This window comes from Lipotes vexillifer, unplaced genomic scaffold (genome assembly GCF_000442215.2).
Source record: "Lipotes vexillifer unplaced genomic scaffold, Lipotes_vexillifer_v1.1 scaffold25, whole genome shotgun sequence".
NCBI classification, from domain to species: Eukaryota; Metazoa; Chordata; class Mammalia; order Artiodactyla; family Lipotidae; genus Lipotes; species Lipotes vexillifer.
The window spans coordinates 866,467-887,394 of NW_006792881.1; the positions used below are offsets into that span (position 1 = coordinate 866,467).

Consider the following 20,928-nt stretch of genomic DNA (forward strand, 5'->3'; position numbering starts at 1 on the left):
AAGGAAGAAAAACTAACAAAATAACTTAAAGGATACAACTGCTGTGAATTTAAAAGGTACAAAACTACAGAAAAAGTGAGTGCATTTTCTTTTCTATTTTGCAACTGTCAACGGAAGTCTTAAAAGTTTGAGATTTAACAAACTCACGCAACCCTCGCCAAGGAGCAGAACAAGGAAATAACCTTCTAAAAATACAAATGGATAAACATGGTCAGATTATTAAGTGCAAAAATCTTATTTTGCTCCCAATAATGAGTCCCCTGAAGACTTCAGAGCATAAAAATCACAGCACACGTATTACCAACCAACCACAGGAAAACTTTATGTACTGTATATATTCTGTATTTTGTTAAATCTAAGAAGCCATCAATTGAGATATCACAATGTGACAAAAATTGTGTCTCAGGATTCATAAAATATGGCACGTGCATATATCCTTCCAAAATGAGATATGGGGGGAGGAAGTATATTTATTCATTTGGGAAAGAGACATTAATCTTACTACTTAACATTTTGAATTATTTCCACAGTTAGTGTGGCAAATACAATTAAATGCCAGATATTTGAGATTTTTTTTGTAGTTAAGCATTTTATTATCATTTTTCTTTACAGGAACAGGAATAACCTGAAGATGTCTTCAACCAAACTACCTAAAACAAAAGACCTGTTATATAAATTATGCTCTATTTTTGTAATAGATCAAAATACTGTATTGGTGAAAATAAATAGATAACAAAAAACAACATACTTGATTTCCATGTTTGCTATCAGACCCCACAAATACGTTTGACTTTATAATTCAATATACTTGAAAAACTGAAACACAACAGGCATGCACAATTATGCCAATGCTAAGGATTTCAGATTATACTTGTTACAGTTTTTCTTAATAAAAGTGGGACCAACACATTGCTAGATACACAGAAACATGATTTTGCACAAAAGAATAGCTAAATTGTTGCAAGAGGCAAGTGCTTCCTAATAGGTTTCCAGTGTAATATAACCGTGTGCTCTAAGTGTATGGTGTGGTATACTACATAATGGAGAATTATGGGATTTTGTATTTTCCATCAAACCACGAAATCTGTTAAGTCAAAAAAAGAAAACAAACAAACAACAAACCCCCCATAACATTAGGTGTACTGACAATCATATTCCCATGTATGACAGAAGAGTACTAATACATTTTTTTATTTCTTTACTTCCTTTTATTAAGAACACTTCTTAGGGTTTTTTGGCATTTTACATTCAGTGTCCATTGGCTCCTTCTGAGAGTATCCGTGAAGGTTCGGTAAATTTTGCAGTGAACAAGTAAAAAAGGGCTGGTGTGGGTACCAGTGCCAAAAGGGGTAAATCTTGCTCGAGTTTATCCACTCTGGAAATGGAGATTATTCCATAGGCATGAAGTAACCAGTGGCTGAAGAGAACAATGAGTCTTTTCTTTCTGACCAGAAGATCATAGCAGTTCTACATAATTTTATAAAAGAAAGAAAAGAGAAATACAGATTATTGGGCTGAATTGGCTAGATAATTTATTACATTTTACTTTAAAACATATTATTGTCACACAAAATCATAACCTCAGAATCACAGGGACCTAAGAAATCACCCAGTCTTGCTACTACACTTCACAGATGAGGAAACAGGCTTCCTACATTCAGCACTCAGCGGCAGCACCAAGACGGGAGCCCACGTCTCTAAGTTCTGGTCTACACCACCATTTGACCCTGGAAACACTACAGCTTCTTCTGGAAGATCTGAACTGGAAGGGGAACGCCACTTTATGTACCTTCTTTCTGCCCTGATCCACAGCAGCTGAGTCTACCAGTGGGAAGGAGGAGGTACATACACCCAACTTCCTTAACTCCAGCATTCCTAAAGTCTGCTGCCTGGATACTTAGAAGGGAGCAGAAATGACATGTGACTACTCTGATTTCCCTTGCATCTTTAATACTGCTCTACAATATACAGAAATTGGAAGGACCAAATTATTATAAAAGTAATGTCTAAATGTGCTAATGAACACACTAAAATGTAATTTGCAACTGGTTACTTAGCAACTTTCCCTCATTAAATGGCTCATCAGCTCACCTAGAGCTTGACTGTCTTTTCCTGACTTGAATCCCTATTTCTGATTCATGTACAGAGTGCTAGTTGAAGTACATGAACGTTTTATATATGCGGGATTCCCAGCAGCAGAGAAAGAAATATGATTCAAGCTAATCGAACTTTCCATAGTAACTGTGGATAATAAAAAATCCAAAAATTCAAAAACTTCATTTTATTCAAATATCCAATCATTTTTCCCCCCACATTTCCCTAGAGTTGATAAAAGTGCCAAAACTAATTTGCTTATCTTTAATTATACTGCAAAGTTGATTAAAGATTACCAAGGAGAAATGGGAGTAGAATACAAACGGAAGCATGTGAAAAATCACCATAAAAATACTGTCTAGTTCCTCTACTGCTAGTCTACCTAAAAGTCACTATGATTTCTAGGTGGTTTGTTCCCCCCTCTCATTCTTTCACTAATGTAATAGAAACAGGAGCTTCAAGAGCAACCACTCCAAAATAGTTAACAACTTTCTCTGGTGTGAACTTTTTTATGTTAAGAATTATAAAGAGAGCACATATCAACTGTAGTGCGTGGTTGAAAACAGTGCTTAGGCACTAGATTAGCAAGCATAGGATGGAAGAGTACTAAGACATGTTACACTTTTATTCCTTTAGAGTTTACTCTCTAAGAGTTCTAACAGTGGCCTTCCACTGAAATATTAAAAAGTTAGAGGCACAAAAAGGATATCTCAAGATAGGAACAGCATCGGAACTAATGTGAGTGTTAATAGTATTTCCAAATCACCAAAGTATTACAGATATTAGAGGACAAAAGTAGACATCCGTAATCAAGAAAAAAAAATTAGGGACAAAACATAGAAGGGTATGGAATGTACACTGTAATTATTGATGACTGTTAGTGTTCACTGCAAATAAAAAAAGCCTAGAATTAGTTCTATATAAAATAAAGCATTTTTATGTTTCTTTCAAAATAGTGTTAATAAGGTTCAACATTTCAATAATTATACATTTTCTATGTGGATAAATGGCGTGAAATGAGTTTTTTCTCTAACATGCCGGAGTTAAGCCTGACTACTTCACTAATTTCCCAAGCAAATATTGCCTAGTATACAACTTTTCATGAACTAATGAGCCAAAAGCTACTGAGTGGCATCGTTTAGCCAAGGATTACTAAAACAATCAGTTGTAACATATCATATGCACTATTCTCCTAGTCAGTTGTCAAATCTATTAAAAAAAAAAAGTCTTTAACAAAGGAAAAAAGATGTCCTACCTCTATTTCGGAAGCCGACATGTACACAGCCAGAGTAACCAAAGATAATACTAATATAATGTATGGGAAGGCATAGTCTGAAAGACAAACATTGGTATTATGCTGAAAATTAAATTTTCTGAATAAACCATCAAAAAATTCAAACAGTATAATTCTTTCCACAGACAAAAACCTTCTCAACCAGTCTTGGGAGAGAGTGAAGCCCTAATGCTCTAAGGCAGGGGTCGGCAAACTTTTTCTGTAAAGGGCCAGATAGTGAATACTTTTGGCTTCGTGGGCCACGCAGTTTATGTCTCAGTCACCTAAGTCCGCAGTTGTAGTGGGAAAGCAGCCAGATCATACAGAAAATGGATGTGTCTGTGTTCCAGTAAAACTTACTTTATAAGTTTGTAAGTTATAACTTATTTATGTTATTCAGACAATAAAATTCAAATTTCATATAATTGTCACATGTCAAGAAATACTACTCTTCTTTTGATTTTTTTCCGCAACAGTTAAAAAATGTAAAACTATCATTGGCCCAGCTTTGAAGACCCCTGCCTGAAGGCTTCCACTGCTGTAAAGAATTAATTTCTCTCCTATGCATCTGGCATGATACTAGTTATCTATCAAACTTGGGAGAATTGGGAAAATAATTACTCAATTTTCTGTGTTTTGTGGTCCAGATGGGGAACTTCAGTTGAGAAAGGCTATATATAAGAGTAATTCAGCTTTAATTAAAAGGTCATATACCAATAAACCTCAAAGGCTAAATGGATCATTTAGTGCTCTTAATGTCAAATTTCTAGACAGTTCTACTTCAAATACAGTACAGTAAAATAATACTTTAAGTGAAATTTTTTCTTAAAAATACCACCTCTTAAAATGTTCTAAATTTATAGCTCACTAAAACAAATGGACAAATTGAGAAAGATACCTTGAATGATTTTTTATACAATTATTTTAAAACAATTAACTTCAGTTACTAAAACTATTAATCATTCTACAATACAATGCAGTGGAACCCATCTGGAACATTTTCAAATGTTAATTAAGGATATGGCAGCCAGAATCTCTGAATTATCTATGCAGGCCTGATTCCAATTACTAAATAACTGACAATGATTAGGTCCTAACCAGCCATTCAAAAGAATCCCAATTAACTTATAAATAGCTAAACAATGTTGCTAATGATAGTAAGAACTGGTAGAGAAAGAACTGGTAGTAAAAAGGAGAAAGAGGAAATTTCCAACAAGCCCCAAACTTGTGGGGAGTAGAGGGAGGTTCTGGGCTCAAAGCAGGATTTAGAGTGGTTCTTACTCTAGGGTCTAAAACAATGTAATATTTTGAGCAACTAGGTCTGGGGGTAGTGCCTGGAAGTCTTCATTTTAGTTCTGCTGGTGGTTCAGAGGAAGATCACACTTAAAAACTGGCTTCAATAATACTTCCAAGCAAGTAAAAGTTTGTCACTGACATCTTCCTAATTACCCCAGTGTCTCTCTCCCTAGACCCTGGTATCTTGAGCTACCAGAAGCCTCTTGGTGCTCTACTTTGCTCAGACTTGCTATATTCCCTTGTCATGGACTAAATGTTTGTGACCCCACTCCCCAAATTCTTATGTTGAAATCCTAACCCTCAATGTGATGCTGTTAGTAGGTGGAGGGCCCTTTGGGGTGGATTAGGTCATGAGGGTGGAGCCCTCATGAATGGGATTCGTGCCCTTATAAAAGAGACCTCAAAGACCTCTTCCCTCTTCTGCTATGTGAGGACACTGAAAAAAGACAGCCATCAATGAACCAAGAAACAAGTCCTCACCAGACTCCAAATCTGCTGGTGCCTTTTTTCAACACCATAAAATTATAAGTTGGTATGATACCCTCTGTGACTAATCTCAGCAGATTGCACAAGTTTATACTTAGTGCAAATAAACAATAACTCCTTGATCCTCCTATGAATGTGCTTTGAGTGGAAGCTTGTTAACAAAATGATCCAAAGACTTTCAGTGTGGGAAAAGGCATTTTCCACATAGGCAGCTACAACATAGGAAGCAACGCTGTCTGGCAGTCTCCTTAGGTTAACTTTCCAAACCTTTCCCTGCTTTCCACAGCTTTTCCCTTTTCCCCATTTCATAACCAAGAGGTTCTATACAATAGCACCAGTGGCAGTCTAGGACACAGGGATTTGAGGCCTGGCAATTCTTAAATCTTTAAGCCTAGTCAGCTCTCCCAAGCTTGTCTAGGATAAATGACTACCTGTGCTCTTTTGAATATTCCATGAATACCTAAAACTGAATTCACTTCTCACCAACCTGTTTGCTTATTCTAACATTCATTATTCATACATTCACTGTCAGAAAGCTCCTCCCATTTCCTCAACCCCTATATTTAATTAGTTACCTAGCTTAGTTAACTTTGTCTTTGAAATAGTTCTTCTTTCCCAATGTTTCTCTGCTTTAGGTCAGACAGTCAGGCCCGGCTTATGGCTGTCATCTCTTAACTGATCCCCCAGGTTCTCTTCCCTGCCAATCCATCTTCCACACTGCTACCAAGTTATCTTTCTAAAATGCAAATCTAGTCATGTCACTCTTCCTCCTGAAATCCTTTTAAGAGCAGGTCTCTAGTCCCTAGAGCAAGAATAGCAACCTCAAATGCCTACAGAGGTCATCCAGGAGAATGACTGAAGTGGACCAAATCTAAGAAATAGGAAATGGTAGGAGCTAGGAAAAACTATAGATTTTCAAACACTATGCAGGCCAAAAGAAACAATACATCTGTAAAACCAGAATATGAGGAATAACAGACCCCTGACTAGTCTCCAATTTCTTCTTCCCGTGGCCTTATCCTCAGCTCCACCCTCCTAACTTTGAATCAAATTTATTACTAAGCTACATTACTTGCACAGTGATGCCATCTTGCCCAGTTCCTTCAGGCCAGAAGCTTGCCCTCTGCACCCAGGCAGGCTCCATATAAAGATGGTATCCAAATCCTTGCAATGTTCAACGTCACACGTTCAAAAAGTCCCTCACCATGTTCTCTCAGCTACTTATAGCTTTTCTAGTAGTATATGAGCTCTTTAACACCAACTTTCTCTCATTCTTCTTTCGAGTCACAGATCAGTCTAAATGGTTGCTGAATCAATGAATGGATATATTAAAAAAATATATTGAGGATTTTTTACTATATCTAAAAGTATTTCATAAAGGAATTTAGAAAACTAAGACTTAATGGTAAACAGTATATATTATCACGAGTAATTTCCATCTATTATATGTAAAAACCATCTATTATATCGAGTAATTTCCATCTATTATATGTTTTTTAATTTATACTCAGGTTTTAAAAATCTTCCTATTGACGTTGTGAGCTTCAAATACAAAGTATTCTCTAAACAGAAATCAGTTTTGATAAAGAATGATGATATGTTTTAGCAAAAATATATACTATGGTTTATTTTCAAGAATAAAAACCAAAAACCAAACTACAGAAAAAGGTCCAAAATTATACTCAGAGAAAATACTGTTTATCACATATAGTAAATATATTTCATTGACTTTACCCAACAAACTTACATAAAAGGCCTCCACCAACTGCCTGGAGCACGGTTAAAATTGGGAAGAAGTAAAGTGCAGCATAAATACTTTTAAATCGATCAGATTTCCCTAACCCACAGGCAATCTTCTTTACCAGAAGAGGTCGGAGCAGCATCATTAATACCAAGCAGAATGCATAATAGATAAATACAATGGTGTATCTGGAAAATAAAATAAAAAATTATAACATCAAAAATGTGTTTTAAAATGTATTTTTATCATTGATCATTTTAAAATCAAAGATCCTGAAAAAGGTTTAAAAAGTCTATCCATCGAATATTCAGATTGGTGGAGGATTCACCAGAAAGACTCTCATAATACCACTGCAAAGTGTATGCTGAGTCCTTTCTGGTAGACAGTTTGGAAATGTGTATCAAAAATCCTAAAATGTTTATATCCTTTAATTCAAAAACTTTACTTGTAGAAATTTATCATAGGGAAACAATCGGGTATACACAAAAACCTGATGAACAAGCATTTTTATTGAATCACACAATAAAGAAATCTCAGGAAGAAAATAACTATTCAACAATAGGAAGTTGGTTAAATTTTAGAGTATATTTATGCTGGAATACTATGCAGACATTAAAAATCCAGTTATGAAAGAAATGTTAACAACAAAAGCAACTGTGCCTCATACATTGAGTGACAAGAACAGGCTACAAAATGGCATGTGCATAAAATAACCTTAATATTCTTTAAAAAAGAATAAAAAAATAAAAATAAAATAAAAAGTGCAGCTGGAAAGATATTTTTAGCAGTGATCATCTTAAGAAATGGAATTACGGATTATTTTATTTGGGGTATGCCTTTTCTGTTTTCCAAATATCCTATAATGTAATTTTTACAATCAGAAAAAAAGTTGCAAAAAGATCTGTGTCAGCAGACTATAGTTTCTAGCTCCTTATTTTGAATAATTACATTTCTATGCACATAGTTCTAACTTCTTTTTCATGAGGATTTTCAAATTATTTTTTACTATCTTATACGCAAACCCTCTCCCTTGCAGGGGGTAGTCAAGGGAAGCATGGGAGTTGTATCAAATAACTGACCACATGCCTCTTCTCCACACAGCTTAATGATACCGGGTCGCTGTGCTCTCATGATGCTTTTATGTCCAGCCCTGTACCATACTGCATTATTTCAAGCCTCACTTCTTGGATGATGAGTTTTGTCTTCTTAGGCTACCTCTTACCAATATCAAAACAAAATAAAATCTGTCTATTCCTTCAGCTTGTAGTTCCTTAAGAGCTCCAAAAAGACTATTATTTTAATCAGAAGGAAACAATCATGTGCTACCTGTCCTAAAGAACGAGGAAACTAGCTTTTGGAAGCAGATACCTGTTTCCTGCCCCTGCTCTCCACCAGAAGACCTCACCCTCTACCTCCCCGCCCCCATCCATGCCCCTCATATGCACATAGGATAAATCTGACAAGCTAAAGCTAAGTTTTGTTACAACAGTAATTACTGCTCATTGTCAATAACTCAGTTTTAGTAAACATTACCTTTTGCAGTAAGTTTCTAATGATAGAAGCTTGCATGTTTTTCCATATCTTATCTAATTAATTTCCCCTCAAAACTATAATTATCAGTAAAAGTATTCTGATATTTTTCAATTTGTAAGGAATTTATATATACCAATGGAGAAGATATCCTCCACTAGTCAATGTAATAGTGTTCCAAAGGTTTCTGTTAATATTGCACCGTTACTTTTTGTTGACTTACAAAAGAAAAAAATCAATATGACTTTGGTAGTCCTACAGCTTTTAGAAATGTTTAGCTCCAGTCTGGCCATATATGTAAGTTTAAATGGTTATGTAAAGTAACATGTATGAATTCAAATGCTACTATTATAAAATCTTCTCATACTTTTAATAAAACATTGTTTTGTATAATTAGTAAAACAAGGCAGACAGTCCATTCCACAGTGACTATTGGTAAAGCTGCTAAGAAAAAAAAAATACCTACTTAATTCAAAGATGGTGAACAGATGGAAAATGTCCTAATCAATGAAGTTGTGTGATGAGTCTGACTGAGTGCTGTGACAAGGCTCTGAGGCTACACCCAACTCAGCAGGACAAGTGCTGTAATAAATTAGAAGTGGCTGTTATGACTGCAGAATGAGGGCTGCGACTACCTATTTGCCATCTCTGTTCTCATATTTTTTGACTCTCCTACTACAGGATTTACAGATATTATAAAAAAGACTATAGATGTGAATAGCAGTAAATCAGTCTGATTTTGTTTTAAATAAGATGGTTATACATCTTATTTAAATATAATATCTGATTCAGTAATTAACTTCTCTATATAGAACCAGGTTAAGTTCTGCAAGTCCCCAGGATAATATGTGACAAAAGAATAATCAAAGCTGAGGGTTATAGCTCTATGAAATCAACAAAGAAGATAGTATCAGTCTTTTAGATACAATACATATATATAAATATGTCTGGTTGTCTCTGTATATATATAAATAATTTGCAGGACTTAAAAGGTAGGCAGGTGGAAAAGATTTTTATAGCTCTATATCTGGATCTCGTTTTTTGTTTTGTTGTTGCTTTTTTTTTTTCTACTTTTTTTTTTTGCAAAGTATCTTTTTACATACGTGCATGTTTGTTTTTGACACTTAGTACTATTAAGAATTGCACAAAAAGTACTATTTTGTTGAGCATATTACATAATGGTAACTTGCTACAACTATGAGAATACAAATACCAGACTCTTCTATTATACATTTACTGAGAAAAACACATCAGAATGAACACTAATTCACAGAAATTCTAAAAATGTAGGCCAGGGTAATATTATACAGAATCTTATGAATTTGATATTTAAAAAAAAAAAACAGAAACAAAAAAGAAAGAACATTAAGCCAAGCACTCTAATAATAATGCCAGCTACTTATAAGTGCTTCCTGTATGTAAGGCATTTATTTAAGTCACCTTATAAGGTATCATTATTCCCATTTTTACCAACAGGAAAGCCGAGGTTAAGAGGCTCTTAACATGTTCAAGTTAACAGCTGACAGACCCGGGATTCAAACTCAAGCCTGTTTTTAGCTCCAAAGCCTATACTACTTCCTGTAGGTCAGATATTGCTTCTCTGTTGTATAAGAAAAAGGTTTTCCTTATAATTCCCTTTTTAAGAAACAGATATAGCTTATTTTAGAAGTGCTCAGACATACTTCAACATCAACACAAAAATACTTTCACTTCTATTATACTAAGATGTATTTCTGTTTCCTCTTCTCAGACTATGTATCACTTAAAAGAAGAAAATCATTTCTGTATATCTCCCCCAGTGCCTAGGAGCCATTTCGCAAGGCTCAATCTGCTTAAATGAATGAAATCTATAATCATCATTTTTAAAAAATGATCTTATGTCTAAATAAATACTTACAGTGGGTAGACAGCTTCATGAGTACAGTGCACTGTGGTAACATAATCTGGACTTGGATTGTAAAGCATGGTGTACCAATCAGAAAGCATCAATACTCGACAAGAACGGATATAAAGCACACCGACTGGATCGCTCACAAGTAAGGTGATGATAGCTGCCATAGTGCATTCAAATAATGCAGTGATGTGTTGGAAAAGGGCACTGGAACTAGTAAAACAAAGGAAGCACAATCACCAGAAAATTCTCAGCATGTTAAGTGGCTTTTAATAAAACCTGTGTATGCTTCAAAATATGTAGTCTAAAAAGAAGTTTTAACTGATAAATCCTGAAACAAAAAAATCTTCTAAATAGGTAAGTAAAGCCAAGCACATATGAAAACGACTTGAGAAGGATTTAACCTTTACTAAAGGTTTACTAAAAACGGATAAATACTCATCCCAGATAACACTGTGCCAATATTGTCTAAATGTGTCAAAAAGCAGAAATTAGATCTACCTTTATCTTCAGTAACTCGCCAAATTATTAAAAGTGTCTTAAAGTTATCTATGCATCATTTTAAATTATCTTAAACATTAAAAGTACATAAAAGATTATATGTAATACATATTAGTTATAAAATATAATAAACATTGTAAGCTCACCACCTAACCCAATAATTAAAACATTAACAACTTATATCTACCTGTTCCTCCCCATTCCACATTCCTGTCCCTCCCCTAGAAATAACCATTATACTAATGTTCTTTATCAGTTTTTCTAAACAGTTTTTAATTCCAACTGTATTTATACTTCAAAACCACTATTTAGTTTTGCTTATTTTTCAACATGATAAAGTGAGGTAAGCTTTCTGAGATTTTTCTTTCCACTCAAAATTACATTTCCAAGATTCATTCATGGTTTTGCTTATATCTGAAGTTCAGTCGTTTTCATTGCTGTATAATATTCCATTGTGTGATCTTTCCATTATTTATCCATTCTGCTTTGTTAGTAAAATGTGTTGCAAATGTCTTCCTCTCAGTTTGTGGGTTGAATTGTCATTTTCTTTGTGATGTCTTTTTATGAATTGATGTTCTAAATTTTAATATAGTTGCCTTTATCAAGTTTTAAATTTCTGGTTAGCAGATTCTCACTCTAAGAAAAATATTATCCTATATTTTCTTCTAAAAGTTTTAAGGTTTTGCTTTTCATGTTTCAATCTTTAACTCAGAAGAGATTTCTGTGTCTAAGTTAGGATATAACTTTAGCTTTTCCCATTTGGATATCCAACTGTCCCAGCAGCAGCATTTTCTTGAATAGTTACTCTGTTCTCCCCACTAAGCTGCCATGCCACTTCTGCCATATAAAGTCTCCTATATAACTGGTCTGTTTCTAGGTTCTCTATTTTGTTCCTGGGGTCCATTTATCTATCCCTGAGACAACAGAATGTAACAATAATTCTTGATATTACATACATTCTTTTACTTTTTCAGTGGTCTTGGTTATTCTTGGGCCTTTGAACTTCCATATAAATTAGAGAATTAGCTTGTCAAGTTCCACAGTATAAATCCAATGTAGCTTAGCTACCTTGGTCTTGGCTACCTCACAGTACTGTGATTCTGTAAATGAAATATAGGGAGGTAATTGATTTTATATACTTAGCTTACAGCCAGCCTCTTCACTAAACTCTCATTATTTATGACTGCTTCTCTATAGATGCTTTTGAGTTTTCTATTTGAACAATGTTTTAGTTACCTATCACTGCACAGCAAACTACCCTAAAACTCAATGGCTTGAAACAACCACCAGTGATTATTTCTCACTGTTCTGTGGTTTGACTGGGCTCATCTGAAAGAATGAAAAACAAATTCACAGAATTGCTTCCTAGGAAGCAAAACACATCCCAAGCAGAATAAATAAAAAGAAATTCACATTATAATTAAGCTGCAGAATACCAAAGATAAAAGAGCAGCTGGTCAGCAGCCCCCATGTGCTCACAGCTGACAGCCAGCACCTACTCCAGCATATGAGTTACTCATTTTGAACACCACAGCCCAGTCCAGCCTCTAGATAGGTGCATCCCAACTCAACATCACGTGGAACAGAAAGGACTACCCAGCTGCTATCGGCAGTTAACCTCTGGCTACCCTCCCAACCCTACTGCCTGGTTTGTCACTCTGGCCCCAGCTCAGGGTGGGTTTGCTTGTTTTCTGAAAAAGAAGAGTTCTCGGAGATCCCCCCTTATTCCTGTGAGACCAGCAATGTCTTAAACAGTATGTCTCTTCCAGACTTTAGTTATTTCATGCAGGAGGGTGACCTGGAGCTCCTAATTAGCCCATGGTGTTGGAAGCAGAACTCCTGTGCCATTTTACACAGATGAAGACACAAAATATGTAAGTAAACGTGTACACTTTCATATTATATAATCCAATCTTTTGCTTCCTTACAGAATTCATATTTTTAGAGGCAAAATCCCCTCATTATTTCTCACCATGACTTTAGCAATTTCTTACTGGCTTCCTCTTCTCATCATGCTCCCTTTCAATCCATCTGCAGTCAACTACGTAATCTTTACAAAATGGGATCTGCTTTTAAAACTCCCCTTATTAAACTACTTCAGTGGATCCCATCTGCCTTTCAGGAAAAATACTTCCTACCAGCCTTACCTCCCACACCTCCTGCCCTTACGAAATTACTTTGTTTCCTCACTGCTCCATTCATCCCAGCATGCTTCATGCTCCACCTGAAAACATGTCGCCTATCTGGCAAATGGTGTATCCTTCAAGATCAGCTCTGGGGTTGTCCCCAGGTCTTAGGAGTATTTCCTAAGACTCCCCCAGCCCCAAACCTCTTTATATCTTGGTCTCATTTAGTCCCTATTTCTCATAGCACCCTCAGCTCTCATTTCTTGGTTATGCTGTGCTCTTTCTTGGCTCTAGACTTTTGCACATCTTTTTCCTACTGTCTGACTCTTTCTTCAATGCCTCTCTCAAAAACTATTCATTTTTCAAAGTTCAGCTTAAAGTCAGTTTCTTCTCCTGTGACACCACCCTATTTTGAGAGGACAGAATTGACTGCTTCCCTCTTTAAGTTAGCCTTAAACCTCTGTACACACCTCTCCTATGGACCCTCACATACACTGTGATGGTTTGTCTACCTCATCCGCTGGACTGTGAGCACCCACATCTTCATCATCTCTGAATCCCACAACCTAGCACAGCACCTGGCACATTGCAAACATCCCTAAAGATTGTTGCATGAATACGTCTGGAAAGCTATAAATTACATAAAAACAAATTACAGAAGAAGCACAGCTTCTGGCTTCATTATACAAAAAAACATGCAATTTCTGCCTATCTCTGCCCTGGCCTCAAAGAAAAACAAATTTAATACCAAACTCTGGGGAAAGCAAGCAGGCCAGAAAGGGAAGTTTTGATTAGTGTCTGGCCCATGCATTCTCAATGGGCACTAGCACTCCCAAGGGGACAAGAATGGATCCTTGGGTATAAAATAATATTACACTTTTTATATATAAAGCACATGTATACATACACTATATAAACGAATAAACAATAATATCTGCGATATTAAAATTTTATGGGGTAGGTGGAATTGGGGGAAAAAAGGTATCTAAAAAGCTTCTTTAAGGAGGAAAGAATGAAAAAAATGTTGAGAAACATGAGTCTAGCCTCAGACAGCTAGGCCACTGCTTCCTTGATTTTAAGTGCAATGCCTCAGGAAAATGCAAGAGATAGTCCTTGTCTTCCTTGCTACCAATTTCCTAGGCAAAGCATGGATATGCAACCTCCTTTTTAAACCCACCTCCTTTCCTGCCTAAGCACTGATCACACCTCTGCTTTACCTCCAAACCAAGGCTCTACCCTCTGCTCTAAAATTCTCTCTCAAAACATATCTGATGTTTTAGTTCAAATGCATTTGGTGAGGTACATCCATTAAACCCACCTCTTCTCCAATCTGGGCTGAGAAGTTCCAAATGAGCAATTATTCTATTTTAGCTCTGTTAATCACATCTCTTTTCTAGCCCTCATCTCTCATCATTCTATAACAGAAATTAAAGGCGGGATGAAAGCTGCTTTAAAAAATTTTTTTTAACAGAGTCTTCTGAAAAAATAATGAATGCTCTTCCAATGTAAATAATCACTGTGGACTTATTAGGTAGATCCAGAAGAGTACTGATTCTATTTCCACCTGACCTTCTCTTCACTTCCGCTCCTACCACTGGCCATCACTATTTCTTGGACAACAGCTTTCTAATATGTCTCACCACTAATCTGCCCTCCACAGAAGTTATTTTCCTAAAACATACATCCAAGATGCTGTTTCTCTAAACCAAAACCTTCACCAATAAATCATTCACTCACCAAATACTAAGTGAGTATCTACCATGTGCCAGCAGCTGTGCTGGTCTCTGGAGATTTCATAGAGAACAACAGCGATGGCCACTGCCCTCATGGAGCCTATGGTCAGGGGTGGGAAATAACATTAAATGAGGAGACAAACATAACTACAAATTGTGTTGACTACTAAATACAAAGCAAAAACAACAACAAAATGAGAGTGCTATTAAAAAAGAAAAATAATGGGGACAAACCTACATTAGATTGGGTCAGGGGAGGCCTCTCCGAGTAGGTGTAATTTAACCTGAGATCTGAAGGAAGAAAAGGCAGCTAGGTAAAAAGTTGCAGGGAGAAGAGAGTATTTCAGGTAGAGAAGACTTTGGGGAAAGGGACAGGACTTAAAGCAGGAAATATGCTGAGATGTCAAAGGAACCAACAGCCAGGATGGCTGAAATGTACTACAGTAGAATCTGGTTCCTCATTCCCAGTGGGATGAGGTTCACAACATCACCAAGAACTTTCACATTCTGGCCTCAACCCCCTTTCCCACCTTCCTTTTTATTACCTTTCTCTCATATGCAATCCACACTTTGAACACCCAACTACTTCCATTCCCACTCACAAGAGATCACGTTTCATACCCCCCCGCCAGTGTTCATGCTGTTGCTTCTGCCTAAAAATCTTCCTTTTTTGAAGTGTTTCGGGTGCCACCAGGCACAATTTATCTCTTCCATTCTTTGTGATTCCAGAGCATTTTGTTTATAAAGGTTTTATATACTTTTTGTTTACATACTTTTAAGACTGATTTGTATTATAATTAGTTATGTATACATTTGTCTTCTCTACAAGAGTATGACTATAAACCACATCAGTTATTTTTGTATCTCCTTCCCTGATCTTTTCAACATAAAACACAACGCTCAGTAAAGTTTTTGGATTTGTTTTAGTATGAGTTTTCATAATTAGGTTGCAGCTATAACATTTTAACTACATTATACTAGATTACTAGTACTAAGTTGCAAAGTATTTGTTTTAGAACAATAAACAGTTTGTAATCATAGCCAAGTCTTTGTAGAAAACCAATGAAGATAATTAAGAAATAAAAATATAACTAAAATACTCCCTCAGCATCACTCAGAGTAAAACAGACAAAGGATATTTCCCTTAATATTTACTGAGGCATGCCCTGCTAGCATTAAGTTTCCTTGCCACAGTCAAAAGTAATCAGAAGATAAAGGAAAAACAGGTGTGCCACTCTTACAAAAAGAGAAGTATAATTACTTGATAAGGTCTTCTAAATGATAGCTATTCCAACATCAGTCGACCCAGACACATTCATAGAAAGTGCTAACCTCTTTTTCCCTGAGTACCATTCAATGAAGAACCAATGTAAAACAAGAGGAAGCATAGCCATAAATCCAAGATAGAGCCAATCATAAAGTTCTGGAGACTCTGTGCAAGGCTGACAATACTTCTGTGCATTTGTTCTCTGTCCTCTTGGACACACCTATGATATATAAGAACAGTATTGTATGTAGAGATATTATCCTAGAATGTTAACACCTCCAAAAAAATCATTCACTAAGACATCACATTTCAGTTTAAACATGTTTACATGTGCATCTTTTAAAAATAAAAGAGAAAGCATAAGTAAAATAAAAAGCAATCTACATTGCATTTGCTATACCTGTATAAGGTTATTAAAGGACTCTGTATTAAGTTACTAAAATAGTTGACTAATATTACATGAAAAACCTAGTTATTAACACCATATAAAAATTGTAGAGAAATGCTCTGGAGTTGTAATGCTAAATTATTGTCCAAATCACTTTTCTATATTAATAAAAAGTAATTAGAAATTATTATAAAACTATCAAATTAAAAAACTTAATAACTCTGACCGTCAAGATGTATTATAGATATATAATCAATATGACAACACAAATCAGGATTTTATTAATGCCTCCATATTCTTTTACAAGTTGAATACACTGAAGAAAAAGTTATTCTACATGTGACAAGATTTCAGAAGCAAAAAGATTTTACAAATGAAATAACATACAAATGTTAAGACTTACCCCACATTCTCCATATATTTCAGTTGAGCCATTTTTAAATAACAGGGTCTTCCCACAATACAGTCCAAGGCATGCTGGTTGAATATCGACAGCTTTTTAAAAACAAATGCCAGTATAGTAACATCTTTTGTGATTATAAAAAATAAGGTAATAAGAGCTGAAACATTTGGCAGAAATATCTCAACACACTTTCAATTTAAAAAAATGTATTAGACAAAAGTCTTGATGCATTTATTTAAAGGTTTCCTTTTACACTGTGACACTACTGAAGGTTACATGGAACCTTATTGCTAATACTGTTCCTTAAGATTAAGGTCCTCAACCAGCAGGGCGGACTTTATGCCCACAACTCAAAGCCTAACCTGGTACGTCTCCAGTGGCTCCAACCAGCCATTCCCCTTGATTAGATGGTCTAGACTTTTGAATTTCCTTTTTTTTTTTTTTTAACTAGAGGACTAAGAGAGGATGGATACTTTTGATTTTGCCCAGTCAGGACATTAAGTGCGAGCATACACACGAAATCTATTACCACCTTCCTTCGTGACAGAACACTCTTTAATACTAGAAAAGCAGAAAGGACATAAGTTCAGAAAAAAGGGAAGGTCTTTAAAGTAAATAGATTCACCTTATAAGAAGCTTGTAAATTATCCTAACTTTGGTCATTTTTGTAGAGGACAAGTGAAGATTTCATCAAGGCTGTCACTGGGCCTCTGACCAATACTTAGGAACCACTGCATTAGAATCAACCCTCTGATCTCAGGGCTTGGACAACATAAAAAGCAGTTCTTTTTAACCAAAAAACTCAGGGCCTACAGACTGTCTTTGACCTCATCCACAGGGAGAAACTATCGAACGAGTTTTTTTCATCAGTGACATCTGATTCCCTTCAATCATTGATTCATTCCTTCAGTAAACATGCATTAAGTGTCTGATTCCACTGGTGAAGGGCCCCTAAAGATTCACGGAGGAACATGACAGAGTCCCTACCCTCAAAGAACCTACAGCCTCGTGTGGAATAAATCCAAAACAACTGTGGCCAAATGTGAATTAACTTGGGAAATTATGCATTTTATGGCTATTTTTGAACAATCATTTCCCAAATTCTTCATGAATTCACAATCTAGAGACTGCCTGATCCACAATACTCTTTCTTCTTTCAAATTCAAGTAGACTTTTTTCTTTCTCCTTGTGCTTAAGAGGAAAACAGAAATGGCACTGACTAAAATGCCTCAAGTTTAATATTTTCACTTTTATCAAATTTCTGACTTTTTAAAAAACCCATGGGCTTCTTTACCTTACCTGGCACTTATTTTTAAACCAGTTGTAATCACAATGTTCTACACTAATAGACGGAAACGAGTTGTTTCAGATTTTTTGAGAAGGAAGAAGGTAAAGAATTGGAAACCTTCTATACCGGTTTTGCATCTAGCAGATGCATAATAAATACATTTGAGTGTAAATATTCTAAAATTTCTCAAAATCCAAGGCCTGAAAACCGGTATGCTAAACTGAACGCAACAGCTTACCGTCGACCAAAAAAACCCTAGCTCCCACTGTACGCTCACTTTCCCCTTTGATTTCCCTTAGTAAAGGAGGTCTAGATTTTTTGCTTTTTTGCAACCGTCATGCCCGTTTGTGAAAGGCCCCCCAAACTTAACGTTTGATGCTGAAGCAGGACACAACCGTTAAGCAGCAATTAGCTTCTGCTTCCTTTCCTGTTTTCCTGCACTTACGCTCGCGCTTTAAATTGTCAAGTCAACTCTCAGTAATGTTAAACAAAGGGACCGAAACAAAGGGGCTGAGGTGACATTTTGAACAAACAACAAAGGCCTGGCCTTTTCCCCCAGTACGCAGCCGGCGTCCCATCTGCAGCCGGTCTCCTCGCTGCAGCTTGTCTGGAGCAGACTACCCCTATCCTACCTCGGCCCGGCTAAGAGCTGCTGGGAGCAAGGGACAAGGATTCGCCGCTATCCGGAGGCCACCCGCTGTGGCCGAGCCCAGAGCTGGGAGCGTAGGGAAGAAGCAGAGACTAGGATAAATGCTTCCCGGGACCTCGGCAATCACTCACCCATCGGCAGCTTATATGTTTCCTTGGAGAGGTTCGTGGATCAGCCGACCCGGCCACAACGCCCGGAAATCCGGGCCAAAGCCGCCTCGACGGCTCCGCCTCCTGGTAACCCGGGCGACCGCTCCGAAGCCCCGCCCCGCCTCGGGCTTCCGGGTTTCGGCTCGAAGGCTCCGCCCTTCAGGTGGCGCTGCGGCCTGGCCCTCTGGCGGGGAGGAGGCGGTTGGACAGGCGGCTGGAAGCGCGAGCGGCCGTGTGGTGGTCGAGTCCCCATCTGGACGCAGACGATGGCGAGCCCGCCGGCTGTGCCCCGGCTGCCTCCACACGACCCGAGGACGCCGGCTCTGTCGGTGGTGGACATGCACACGGGCGGCGAGCCCCTGCGCATCGTGCTGGCTGGGTGTCCGGAGGTGGTCGGCCCCACGCTGCTGGCCAAGCAGCGCTACATGCGCCAGCACCTCGACCACGTGCGGCGACGGCTCATGTTCGAGCCCCGGGGGCACCGGGACATGTACGGGGCTGTGCTGGTGCCGAGCGAGCTGCCTGACGCGCACCTGGGCGTCCTGTTCCTGCACAACGAGGGCTACAGTTCCATGTGCGGCCACGCGGTGCTGGCTCTGGGCCGGTTCGCGCTCGACTTCGGGCTGGTGCCAGCGCCCCCCGCCGACGCCCGCGAGGCCCTGGTCAACATCCACTGCCCCTGCGGGCTGGTGGCCGCCTTCGTGGAGTGCGAGGGCGGCCGCAGTGGCGGCCTGGTGCGCTTCCACAGCGTCCCGGCCTTCGCGCTGGCCACAGGTAACGGGCGGGACCCTTCTGGCCCTGCAGCCCAGGACCCAACTAATTACACTGTCTCTCTGGGCTGGAACTCACGCAGCACAACTAACCCACCCCACAAAGCCTTTACAATCAGTAAAAAGGTAATTCTAAATAACTGCAAGTGTGTGTCAGCACCTTGCCCTTGCGAATTTGTGTGGTGCATGCAATTTGATTACCCCGCAGATCTATCCATCTGTGGTTTGGGGAGAGTCTTGAGGGGTACAGAATTCCGTGCTTCCCGTACTCAGCGCCTCATTCGCCACTCGTCAGGTACTCCTAGAGATTTCACAGTTGGGTAAGGCAAGGTCCACTAGGGTCAAGGAAAGTGCAAAGAACCGGGGCTCCAGGCTGGCTCAGAATATGATTGCTAGACACATTATTACACCCTGACAAGTTAGTAAACACGTTACTAAAAGTTATCTGTAAAAATTGCCTTCCCCACTTCTTGGGGGAAGAATTAAATATTTTTGAGAAGATACAGATGTTGCTGGTCTAATTCTTTAAGAACAGGTACAGACATTGCCTGCGTCCAAATCCTGACACCCCCTTAAAGCTATGCAAACTTAGTCAAATTACTGACGCCCATTGTATCTTCATTTGTTATCTCATTGAGGTTTTTTTGAGGATTTAATGAGTATGCAAGGTACTTAGAATTTTAAAAAAATATCTTCCTAGACAGAGAAAGACTGCAGAATATATAGGGTTGCTAGTTATAGTTCTCTAGGTGTGCAGAGCCTTTAAAAGGCTTTGGTGGGTTCTCTAGTACGAGCCTGTATGTCGTGTAAAACAGAGTCTGTAACTATTCATCCTTACAAAGAGGGAGATTGCTACAAATTCCATCAGCAAAGGCTGAATTCTATCAAGATGCTTTAGTAGTCTGACTGGAAGTGAGCTGGGAGCTAATTTAGTCAATCCAGCAATAGGGTTATCATTCCTTTTCTTCAAAGTCTTCCAGCTGTGCAAATCATTCTGTTAATTTGATCTTGATCCTCCTCGTGGATTTGGGTTCCAGTTTAGCCTGATTATAAATGTTATGAATGATGCAGTAATAGCCCAGGTGTTTGAGAGTCTTAGAATACCTCAGGCAGCTGAAACACACAAGTTGATAAAGAATGCCACTGGGGGCTTCCCTGGTGGCGCAGTGGTTGGGAGTCCGCCTGCCGTTGCAGGGGACACGGGTTTGTGTCCCGGCCTGGGAGGATCCCGCGTGCCGCGGAGTGGCTGGGCCCGTGAGCCATGGCCGCTAGGCCTGCGCGTCCGGAGCCTGTGCTCCTCAACGGGAGAGGCCACAACAGTGAGAGGCCCGCGTACCGAAAAA

At 38.2% G+C, this 20,928-nt stretch overlaps 2 protein-coding genes across 2 annotated transcripts in view; one reads left to right on the plus strand and one right to left on the minus strand.

Moving 5' to 3' along the window:
* Positions 1 to 466: 466 nt before the first annotated feature.
* JKAMP (JNK1/MAPK8 associated membrane protein) lies at positions 467 to 18,832 on the minus strand. Its single transcript, XM_007466038.1, has 7 exons — positions 18,798 to 18,832; positions 16,730 to 16,821; positions 16,004 to 16,158; positions 10,318 to 10,524; positions 6,897 to 7,078; positions 3,350 to 3,426; positions 467 to 1,467 (listed from the first exon to the last, which is right to left on the minus strand). Exons 1-7 carry the CDS (start codon positions 18,799 to 18,801, stop codon positions 1,249 to 1,251), a joined length of 936 nt encoding a protein of 311 aa, XP_007466100.1. The 5' UTR covers positions 18,802 to 18,832; the 3' UTR covers positions 467 to 1,248.
* A 201-nt stretch (positions 18,833 to 19,033) lies between these two features.
* The window catches only part of L3HYPDH (trans-L-3-hydroxyproline dehydratase), an 11,955-nt gene continuing 10,060 nt past the window's right edge, over positions 19,034 to 20,928 (plus strand). Inside the window, exon 1 of the mRNA XM_007466039.1 lies at positions 19,034 to 19,589. Within this exon, the coding sequence (XP_007466101.1) occupies positions 19,082 to 19,589 (508 nt within the window). The 5' untranslated portion in view covers positions 19,034 to 19,081. The remainder of the gene's footprint in view (positions 19,590 to 20,928) is intronic.

Bases quoted from the DNA above. Each gene is read 5' to 3' on its own strand.
- JKAMP (XM_007466038.1), bottom strand. The intron at 7,079-10,317 runs GTAAGTATTTAT...TTTATTTTCCAG, and splicing joins CATGAAGCTGTCTACCCACT to ATACACCATTGTATTTATCT. The intron at 1,468-3,349 runs GTAGGACATCTT...AAAATTATGTAG, and splicing joins TGTCGGCTTCCGAAATAGAG to AACTGCTATGATCTTCTGGT.